Source organism: Myripristis murdjan, chromosome 5, assembly GCF_902150065.1.
Source record: "Myripristis murdjan chromosome 5, fMyrMur1.1, whole genome shotgun sequence".
NCBI classification, from domain to species: domain Eukaryota; kingdom Metazoa; phylum Chordata; class Actinopteri; order Holocentriformes; family Holocentridae; genus Myripristis; species Myripristis murdjan.
The window spans coordinates 9,928,610-9,940,380 of NC_043984.1; the positions used below are offsets into that span (position 1 = coordinate 9,928,610).

Below are 11,771 nucleotides of genomic sequence, written 5' to 3' on the forward strand. Positions count from 1 at the left end.
TAGTGTGACACAGTACATTATCTTGTTTTTAGTCCTAGTCTCTACTCCAAAACACCCTGAATCAACATGCAAGAACATACCGGCAGTAATTCTAGCTTCAACTAGATATGTTAGCTAGTTTCCAAGTCAGACGTATTTACAGGGTAGGGATGAATTACTGATCAGATGCTATGGATGGCTTACTAACAAGCTGACGTTATCTTAAAGAGTAACTAAACCCCAAACCCCAAATCTCTGTGAAGCCCAGTGCCAACAGAGTACACCAGGTGGTGACATCGCCTGCCATCAAAGACCAGGCACCCTGTGTTTCACCATTAGAGGTCAGGTTTCACTCTTAGTCACTCTTCACCTCAAAATCAATCTGCTGTATCGATGGTGAAATGATCAGTTCCAAGTCAACAACACCTTAACTGTTTTATGTTTATAGCCGCTGTTCACAGACACTATTGCCAAAGAGGACGTATCACGTGACCAGACAAACCTTTATTATAACAGTAAAACCTGACCGATTTTTCTAATCATGATGGTGATTTAATAGCTATGAAGTGTAGCCAAGTGCTGTCAACAACACCAAAGTCCTCACCATCACAGTGAAGGACATCCTGAGGCTCTTCCTCATTGGTGTTGAGGTTTTTATAGTTTCCAGTACAGTCTCCCATGCTTGTGTACTGACTGAGGAGGATTTTATAGGAAGTATAAAGACATAAAGATTACAAGTCAGGAAAACAACAAGTACTGCAGACTACCACTAAGAGTCACAATGTTAGCACACACTTTGAGCATCTTTTATGGTGGATTATTGACTGAAACCACCCCTTGTATGACTGGTTATAGTAATGATAATAACTGTAAAACTCTTTTTCAGGGCACTGTGACTCTGACCCTTGCATCCCTTACTATTCATTACCTTCTCTCACGACAGAGTTACTTACTTGTTTCTGCAGGTTTTGCTTCACACAAGTGAGTTGAAAGACTGGGGCAACAGAGAAGGGTGACTTGTGACAAAGACTTCAACAATACATCGTAGCCAACTGAGCCACCAGAATTCCCCAGTCCACAAAACCCTGTCTGAAAACAACACTTCTGTTTTCATGATTCTTTCCAAAATTTAGTCCATTTTTCCCCTTTCTGGCCTCTGGGAGATTTTGAGGACTTTCTTCTTAGCTGCTGTGAGGGTTCAGGTCAGGGGGTGTCACTCTGTTTTCTATAAACTGTGGGCTTATAACGTCGTTTGAGACTGTAACAGTGATTAGGGGCTATAAATAAAATTTAACTTGAAGGCTTTTTCTCATTTGATGATGATTCATGATTTTTAACCTGTTATCCCCCAGATATAGAGGAGAGGAAGGCCGTAGAGATAGAGGATACAACAGAGAACGAGCTCAGCGATCCAGAAGAGGACGATTTGACGGACAGCCAGCAGACCAATAAGCTATCAGAGCTGTACTCCACGACCATCCCCAGTGTGGACTCTGCCATGGAGTCATGGGACGGCTCAGGGCTGGACGCTGGCTACGGAAGCCAGGGTACGCCTTACATTAGCACACACCACAGTCACAGGGCAGCGTTGATATACACCACACAAAATATTCATAGAAACAGTTCATTAGGTTTGGTATTGAGTCTCAAAATATTTTTCTTCTTTTATGAGGTATTATTATATATTATTTTACATAAGGTAGTTAAGGTAATGGTTGTAAGCTAATGTAGATTTACCCCACTTCTCCTGCAGGAACTTACAGTCACCATGCAGCTGGTATCGCCCTCCACCCCCACGAGTGGCGTAGTGCCAAGCAGCAGCGCAGTGCCACCCCCCCTCCTGGACGCCGGAAGAACTATCCCTTCAGTGACGGAGGCTTCAGTGAGGACGACTGGGACAAACCGCCAGGGTAACGACTGGACTCGGGCTTGATTCAAAGACTCAGTCACACTGGATACAAGAATTACCATTTCACATTCTTAATTTGACCACTGATAACACTGTAAATCTGCAGATCTAAAATATCTGCAGCGCTAGCATCTGTGTTTCCCCTTAATGATTTTGAGTAGATAATAATTTGATTTGATTTGCTAGTGTCTCCTTTTCCCCTTTGCATTTGCAGAGGACTTATGCGATATAGGGATGGTGTCTGTGCGGTGGTCCCTACATCACACTCGTCTTCTGCAAAAAGAATGCTCTGCATCCTGGGTCCTGCAGGGTGCAGAGGTACTCCAAAAGACAAGTGTAAAAAATGTGATGCCCATCTCTGTTTTTCAGCGAAAGCAACTTCTTCATAAGGTTTCACAGACGGAGAAATCCGGAGAATGAAAAACAAATTTCATAAAAAGGAAAAATTGACCGAAAATGATGAGTTGATATAGTGAATAAATATTGAGCTATTACACAAAGCAGCCCTGACTTCACAATGTTGTCTTGAAGGAAAAACTGCTGGAAAGTCACAGTTTAAGAATATATATAATAATAAAATATGTCTTTAAAAAATCAGTAATGCATCCTTAGAGATGTCATGCATATGCTTATATTGTTTTCCATCATGGGATCTTTATGTTTAAGTCTTCACTGTTTTGTTTCAAATGTGTCATTTCTCTCTCTCTCTCTCTCTCTCTCTCTCTCTCTCTCTCTGTCTCTGTGTGTGTGTGTGTGTGTGTGTGCATGTGTGTACCAGGTTTGGTGGTCAACATCCCGACGGCGTTCTGTTGGATCCAGATGACAGTTTCTGGTGTCAGGCCCTTGAGGACCTGGAGACCTGTGGCCAATCAGAACTGCTCAGAGAGATAGAGGTCAGTTAGCAGGGTGATATTTTGTCATGAACATACACAGCACTCTTAATTTTGGTAGTTGCCACAATGAGAAAATAAGTGTGTCAGCCAAGCATCACTTGTTAAAACAAGTGAATTAATTTACAGTATCAACCCCAACCAAAAGCGTTTACTGTTCCATTAGCATCAGTAATACCCATCAAAATGAGAACATTAGTGTATTAACCACAACCAATTACACAATCACAAATTACACTGGTAGCTTAGTGTTTGCATCACTCATCAGATCAGGTTAATGTGCCAACCTCAACCACTGTCTCACACTGGCTTTTTGGCATTGGTAGCATGTTGGAAAAAGTTAAATTAGCATGTTAACTGCAAACGCTGCAAACGTACATTGGCTCATTAGTAGTGGGAGTTTCACTCAGGGGTGAAATACAGTTGTGTATGCGTGTCTCTGCATGTGTGTATAGGCGTCCATTATGACAGGTACAGCTATCAGTCTGGGTGTAGACGGAGTCAGCAAACCTCCTGCTGAGCCCATACTGAGCCACGGCAGGATGAGCCCACTACGGAGGAACTCTCTCCTGCACCAGGGGAACCTTCTCCACCAGGGGAACCTCCTGCAGGGAACCCACCTCCACCAGGGGGCCCATCTGCACGAGGAAGCCCACCTCCATCAGGAGCCCCAACTCCACCAAGGTAATTTGGTGGTAGATGTCACAAAACCAGGGCTGGGGGTTATTTATATCTGACTGATCATGTTGTAACCGCAGTATAGTAAGTGTTTCCCTGCCTTCAGCTCTATGCATGGCAGGCTTCAGACCCCCTGCATGACTGATTGGGAATAAGAAATGGTTGGATGGATGGAATTAAGACTAAGTCATAAAAACTTGTAATTATGAGAAAACATTTGTAATTTTGAGATACTAATCTCATGATTAGGAACAATTAAGAATCATTCTAACCGACCCTTAATAGAAATAAGTGAGTATGGAAAATTTATGGATAGTTCCCATCAGGGCCGGGTCTAGCCAGGCATGTATGAGGGGGCAGCCACAAATGTTGAGGGGGCATTGTGCTCCAGCACCTTTTACCATGTCTAACTGAATATATTTTGGGGGATTTAGTTTGAGGGGGCACAACATTTATTTGAGGGGGCCAGGCCCCCTCTTGCCCCTGCGTAGACCCGGCCCTGGTTCCCATGATCCCCCACTTCCTCCTTACTCTCTGATGAATGCTTCATGACATCCCCATTCAACGTCTGCTTTTCAAATTGCAGCATTAGCATACAGCTATTTGCATTCCAACTGCAAATAGGCCACCTGTATGTTTAACTTAAGCTCTTAAGATAACAAGCGCTGGCCCTCCACCATTGGCCCCCCACTGGCTTGGCAGTCAGGGGAATGCATAGAAATTTGACATTTTACACTGGGAAATATGAATGCATTCACCGAATAGCATGCCAAGCCACTGGTTATATTATGTGATAATTTGTATATTCTTGTAAATCAACATTTTGCCATTAGGTTTGTGCTAGAGAAAAGGTCATCGTTAAAATAAACAGGATGCATGCTTGTAGAAGCATGAATGTGCTCACTGAATATCATGAGCATCTTCCCAAGAGATTTTGTAATATCAGTTTTGACATTTTTGCCAAAGGGAGGCATTAGAGCAAAAGTCATAGGTTCACTTAAAAAACTGACAGGGCTTATCCTCTGGGTATCTTAAGCATCTTATGCTCAACAGTTTTGCGGTAATCCCGTCTATAGACGTTGACATATTTTATACAAGCCAAATTTTGAAATTGTTTACAGGTCAAGTTTTGGTGTGTATGTCATTTTGAACCCAAACTCATCCATTTCTCCTAGAGGCCCATTTGCACCAGGAGGCCCATTTGCACCAGGAGGCTCACCTGCACCAGGAGGCCCACCTGCACCAGGAGGACCACCTGCACCAGGAGGCTCACCTGCACCAGGGGGCCCACCTCCGCCAGGAGACCCAGTCCCCTCTCCTGCACCAGGAGCCCAAACCTAAAGCCTCATTGAGAGTATCTGAGAGAACGTGGGAGTCTCGCCGAATCAAGGAGGAGATGCAGGAGATTCTGTCCCCTACACCTTTGGAGCTGCACAAGGTGGGCCATAATTTTTCTGTGTTGGTCTGTGTGTTAGTCTGTGAGGACCTGGGTTTATAGTTTACAAGATTAGGATTGGGGTTAGGTGAGGTTAATAATCGTCATTTAGTTAGAGAGTGATGGCTATCATTAAGAGATTACAGGTGTACTAAAGATGTATTAAAGAAATTAGATGTAACTAGATGTAAAATTACACCGACATGATGACCTTTTAGACTCTGCTGACAGAAAACGTGGAATGAGCATGAAATTTGATGCTGTAATGTACATGTTTTTTCCTCACTGGACCCGTGATCAGGACACTTGGGACATAAAGGACAAAAAATGTGGAAATAGAAAGCACTCAGTAGTGTGCATTCCTCTGAAAATATGCAATATGCAATCATTGAAACATACCAGTTCCACATGGTGGATATTCACCAAAAGTTAATCATGCCTATCACCACACCCAACTTTGGCCAATTAGTGTGAAAAGAGAATTGGTTCTTCCTTGCCACATGATTTCTGCAGAGTCCTGTTCTGTTGGTGGAGGTAATAACTACTACACAGTGAAAGGCCCCGCCCATACACTCTGTACTGCACACCATACTGTAATTTACCGCATGAGTTTTGTTGCCATACATTCAGCCAAGCAAATTAAATACTGAACTAAACACTGAACTAACTTTAAATGAATATTTCTGCTCACAGTCACAGTGTTTGACCAGACAAGTCAATTGTGTCGTACAATATTTAGCAGTGTCTGCTACTCTGAGGAAGCTGAGTTATGTAGCTTTGAGCTGACTTCATACACACATTTTGATCATTCCAGCAAATATGATATAGAGTTTTGTTCCTGACTGGAACCACTGATCTGGAATGCAATATACTATAAAACTAAGTAAACTAAAAGTAAAGGTAAAAAATAAACTGAATCATACACAATTGGACTAGAGTAGACTAGAAACTAAAATTATTATCTTTTGGGAAACAACTACACAACTGACAAAACATCTGGAACAATGAAGAGGAACTCATTTCAACCGAATGAAACGAAGCTAAATTAAACTGGAAAATGTAACTAAACCAAACTCACCATGCCTACTTTGTTTTTGGGTTGTTGTTTTTTCAGGTAACAGTAATCAAGGACCCAGAGAGTGATGACTTTGGCTTCAGTGTGTCGGACGGCTTCCTGGAGAAAGGAGTTTATGTCAACATGATCCGAACCGATGGACCAGCCGACCGAGCCGGGCTCAAACCCTACGACCGGATCCTGCAGGTGCCAGCAGAGAAACTGATTTCAAGGTGCACTATGCAAAACAGCCAAGGCTCAGTTGAAGTGACCACCATTTAAACTCAACTTACAAAAAAAATAAAAAATAGAATAAGCACGTAATGTGTTTCAGCCCACATGTTTTGCATTGTCAGACCAACTCATTCAGATTACGTGCTTATTCCACATTTTTGTTAGTGGAGTCTAAAGAGTCCTCACTTTAATCAACCCTCTGTAATTTTGCATAGTACACCTATGGTAGTAATAGCTGTGAGAACATTCTTTATTGATTATAGGTAGGATAGCAATTTGCTTTATTAATACAGTAGACATATTTAATTTAGGTCATACTTGAAAACTGCAAAGAAAGAATGACAGACTGTGGACAAAAAGAAGCACATTATTAACACAGACGCTGTGCCTGCTGGTGGCGCTATAGGGAAGGTCATGGGGTCACCAAAATTTCTAGGTTTCATCCTCCAGTCCAATGGTCCCGAACCCAGTCCTCAAGGACCCTGTGCCCTGCAGGTTTTGGTTTCAGCTCTACTCTTGCACACCTGACCCAGTTAAGGTTCACACACCTTCATGCACACTCTGTTCAGGTAGATCTGTTACAACCAGTCAGTATGAAGCCCTTAAATGGATCAGGTGTGCAAGAGTAGAGCTGAAACCAAAACCTACAGGACAGGGATTTGAGGACTGGGCTGGGGACCACTGCTAAAGTCAACATGAGTGTTGGCACAAAAGATGAGCCACTGGTGTGAGCATCCTTTATTTGAATATCAAAATGTTCTTTCATTGAGTCCAGTCACTGTAGCCCTTGGTTTGGACTTTGCTGAGTAAATTTTAGTCTATTAATTGTGGTCTGCCATTATTTACATTTGCTTCAGTCTTCTGTGTATTGTTTCCCACCCAAAGCATGATATAAATCAAATATGGCTGCAGAGCATTTAAAGCAAGTCATTATGAGGTGGAGTAAAGTATCACTGGCAGAACCAACATACCCATAATCATGGCCAAGAATGTTCTCAGGAGTCGTATGGCTTTTATGCAACTGTTACAAAAGCATTCACACAACAAAACAGTGTACACACATTAGAAAAAAGCCAACAGGAAAACAACAAAGATACCTAGTCCCCCGGCCACTACAAGAGTGGGCATGACTTGTCATACCTAATAACAAATCTCACTGGTCTTGCTCAAAGATATTTTGGGGTATTTGATTGTATTTGTTACACAATAATGTTGCACCTTTATTGTGTATTTATATTGCAGTCCATATATTGCAGACCATAATGAACTTTCTCTGGCTCCCTCTCCCATTCTTCCTTCCCTTCAGTTCAGTGTGTTTTATTGGTATTCAATATTAAATGAACAGTACTGCCAAAGCATCTGAATTCAATTGAATAAAAGTAATACAAATAACCAGAACATAACAATAAACATCTGTTCCACAGTATCTGGATGACTCTCTCTGTGTGTATGTGTATGTGTGTGTGTGTGTGTGTGTGTGTGTGTGTGCGTACGTGCATGTGTATATGCATGTGTGTATGCAGGGTGGAATGTGGTATGTAAAAACATTTACATATGCAAGACTACACCACCGCATGCACATGTGTATGCAGTGGTGTAGTCACAGAGTTCAGTATAGAGACAGCATGCTGGACCATCTTTTGAGTGTAGTGTTTGTAATGCCAAAGATGTCGGCTCTGTCAACACCACATGTCGTCAGCGAGAGTCCACCAGTCACTCTTTTTGTTTACACAGCCACAGGAAAAATACATTTGCAGTAATTTAATAATGTAATTTCCTACATATAGCTGTCAGCTCCCTCTTGTGGCTCACTTGTATGACTTGCCAAATTTAAGGGGCTGCCGGCTATCCAACTGTTATCCAACTGCTTATAAGCCTCAGTACGTTGAGAAAAGATTTTTTTTTCTGTGATATGTAATGCATGTAACTGTACATATATCAAAACATTAGATATAGACGACTCCCCATTCAAAAAGAGAGGAGTCTTGTCTTGTTAGCCATGAATTTGCTGGGGACGTTACCAAGATGGCGTCCAAGTGCATCAGCGTCTCCTAAAAGGTATTTTGCTGTAGTGATGTCGGGGTGGTTCGGTCTACTATGATTTCCATGCATACAAATACACAAGAGTGTGCACATGCTTCTACCCCATGCATAAGAGAGGGATCCAAAGTGAGCTCTGTTGGAGGTACTGCAAGCTAATACAACTAACTGGTCCAAGGCCGATTGCCACAGGGGGGAGTGGAAGACTAAAATGTGCTCTGGATGTGTATACCTTTAGTTAATGCCTTGCCGCGTGTTTCTTCTGTCTTGCTGTAGTTGTAGACAGCAGCGTGCGGATTCTTTAACTGTGTTAGTACTTGTTCAATATTTAGAATCTGTTGTTTGGGTCACTTAATTGTGTTAGTCCATATTATTTTGTAGTAAGCCCCATTACATCTCCCGCGATCCAGACACAGTGAGGCTGCACACATCTCTCTGTTTGTTACTTGATTGTGTGACGTGACTCATCACCAACATGTTAACTGCCCCCTTGTGGTGTGGCATGCCAATAGCCCAAAAATAACAAAGGAAACCAAAAACATCCATATTGGCTCCAACACTGATGAAAGCATCTGGATTTCAAGTCATTTTCAATTACATTTTCACAAAGCTACTAACCTGTTGTTTTTCTCACTTGTAGACCACTTATGCTTACACACACACACACATCTGTATCCATTTTGGACATGGCCTAAAATGTAACCTGTTTTAAGAGGCGCTACACATGGGCACTGAACTTAATAAAGGGAGTTTTTACAATAAAGTAAAAGAAACTCTCTCTCCATCCCTCTCTCTCTTTCTCTCTCTCTCTCTCTCTGTCTCTCTCTCTCTCTCTCTTTCTGTCTTCCCCCATCTCTCCATCTTCCTCAGGTGAACCATGTGAGGACGAGGGACTTTGACTGCTGCCTGGCGGTGCCTCTGATCACAGAGGCTGGCGACAGACTGGAGCTGGTCATCAGCCGCAACCCACTGGCCAACACTGATACAGAGGACAATAACAACACTATAGAACACCAGTTAGACCTGTAACACACACACACACACACACACACACACACACACTCACACACGCATGCACACAACACACAAATACTGCAGATATGCACATGCACACGGGCAAACACATACACATGCTCAGGCAGGAGACATACTGTAACTGGAGAAAATTTATAAGTATAACTGGCCCAAAAACACACAATAACTCCATTGGCTTGCAATAACTCTACACACATACAAAGACTCCCACAGGCACACACACGCGTGTGCACGCGCACACACACATATTTGCATGCCAACACAACCGCCCCCTCCCATCCACACTGGGTGGAAATACTGTCATGTGGTATATTTCTTGATGGAAGCACGAACGCAGTGCAAAAAAAACGACCAGAGACGTTTCTCGACGGCCACTTTGGAGCCTTCAGTGTTTCCAATATGTGATTTCTAACATACTACAGCTACTTACCTGGCACTTTAACCGGTCATTTTAAAATAGTCGTGACTCTCCAGATCTTTTTCTTCCTAAAACAAATGAACAAAAATCTGCAGCTAACAGTGAGAGAATTCATCGTTACCCACGCCATGCCACTGGTTTCATGAATTTTCTTGAATCGAGTGACAATCTTGATCTGCCTTATTTTAAGATGCCACTGATTCCAAGAAACTTTCGATTGAAATTGCATTGAAAATGACAGAAATAACTCACTGTGCAGATATCACTTGTTTTAAGAAAGGTTAAAATTTCAATTTTCAATACGAGATTAATCCATGTGAAGGTTAAATCATATGAAGATTTTTTTTACATTGTGTGTCTGCCCAAGGTCTATACAGATGTAGCCATTGTAAAAGGCCCAGTTTTTACTGCATGTTTTCTGAATTGCTGCTGCACTTTACCTCCATCTCCAAGAGGAATTTTAAGGGGAAAAAAAAAAGTCAAGTTTAGCTCCTCCCCCACCTGTTGTAAGTTATAAGGAATGGACTAAAATGTACAAAATTGTCTGTAGTGCCAATGCAGGATAAATGCATGTAGGTGGACTTCTACAATGGCGCGCACTGTAGATGATAAGGTCAGCACAGTGATGTCATCCAAATGTAAATTCATCACAAGGCCAAGACAGTGATGTCATTGCAACTGCCGAACTGTCCGTATTGTATCCAACCATCAAAGGGAGAAGCGGAGAAAGAAAGACAGACTTTTGTTGCGCTAACAACAAACAGAAGTGAGGAAGTGACCCAGAAGGGCAACTTTTATTGCAACACAAATTGTCAGCAGTGCCTGTGGAGTTGCCCAAGAGATTGCTGCTCTAACCACAGAGGAAGATCTTGCTGCCAGGACACTTGGACACATTTTTGACCTTTTGTCTTATTTCGTTGCCCGCTGCTGAGAGAGTTGCCCATCTAAATTGCCCGGACGAATGCCCGATCTATCACTACCACTTGCCTCACCTTAGTTTATTGCTGGTGTACAAAGTCAAAGAGCAATAACTACTTGTAATGTGCTTTAAATGTGAGAGGCCAAAAGTACGGTGTAGGTTGAGCATCCCCAGAAACAAAACCCATGAATGCATTTAAAGCACTGATGTGTAGCACTTTAATATCAGTAAATCATTCCTGTATTAATTTAAGCAAAATTACCATAAACAAACATGACCACCACTGAGAAGATGACCAGCCCCTACCAGCCTCCCCCCTGCTTTTTACACCGTGTGCCACTGGGTCAGATTCGGCGGGCAATCTGTTGGATTGCTTTACGGCACAACAAAAGGAAGAGGGAACTGTTCTTCCTAAACAAACAGAGCTGAAGCTTTCAGTGCCTCAGGCAGTGACAGATGGTGGAGGGAGAGAGATTACAGTGGAATCACTTCCAGCTTGTATTTCCTGTTCTATAAAGTTAAAGCAGCACTGACTTTGTCGAGTGCTGGGTTGTATAGCTACCTGGGCGCAATATGAGTCCACATGGTGGTGAAATATCCTCGCTAACTGCTCCCAGAATAACTTTATCTAGCACATAAACAAACATGAAGTAAGCAGATAAAGCCAGTATAAAAAAAACAACTAGTCCTGGTACCCTTTTTTTGAGGAAATTAAATGTCTCCTTGTTATTTTCCAATCTGAACTGGAATGTTGATCCAGCAGGAAACTTCCACACAGCAGCCCTGTGCCAGGAGAAACAACCCAATAGTACTTTCACAAACATTTGCAATTACATGAAAATAAAGGGTACTGGGACTTGTTTTTATTTTATTTTGTTTTTATTTTATATATATATATTGGCATAAGCAGCTTTGTTCTCATTCCTTAATATGCTAAAAGTAGTATTTTAGGAGTTGTTTGGCTACTCTGTAGAAGTAAATGGAAAATGTAGGAATAGATTATTCTGGATTAGCAGCACAGGGGAGCACAGAGCTACTAATGAAGAAACAGGTACAGTAACTATACAATCCAACACCGAAATTCAATTTTGCTTTAGTGTAAACAAATGCATGCATTATACTAACAAGTGGCATGTATCCCCTTTGGAACAAGGAGTGGAAGCAAGGCTTTCATTCAGAG

At 42.1% G+C, this 11,771-nt stretch overlaps 1 protein-coding gene across 1 annotated transcript in view; it reads left to right on the plus strand.

Moving 5' to 3' along the window:
• Window positions 1–9,248, plus strand: part of grip2b (glutamate receptor interacting protein 2b) — a 196,479-nt gene extending 187,231 nt beyond the window's left edge. Inside the window, exons 19-25 of the mRNA XM_030052548.1 lie at window positions 1,332–1,526; window positions 1,733–1,889; window positions 2,667–2,781; window positions 3,234–3,428; window positions 4,652–4,894; window positions 6,006–6,152; window positions 9,090–9,248. Coding sequence (XP_029908408.1) covers window positions 1,332–1,526; window positions 1,733–1,889; window positions 2,667–2,781; window positions 3,234–3,428; window positions 4,652–4,894; window positions 6,006–6,152; window positions 9,090–9,248 — 1,211 coding nt within the window. The remainder of the gene's footprint in view (window positions 1–1,331; window positions 1,527–1,732; window positions 1,890–2,666; window positions 2,782–3,233; window positions 3,429–4,651; window positions 4,895–6,005; window positions 6,153–9,089) is intronic.
• The last annotated feature ends 2,523 nt before the right edge of the window (window positions 9,249–11,771 follow it).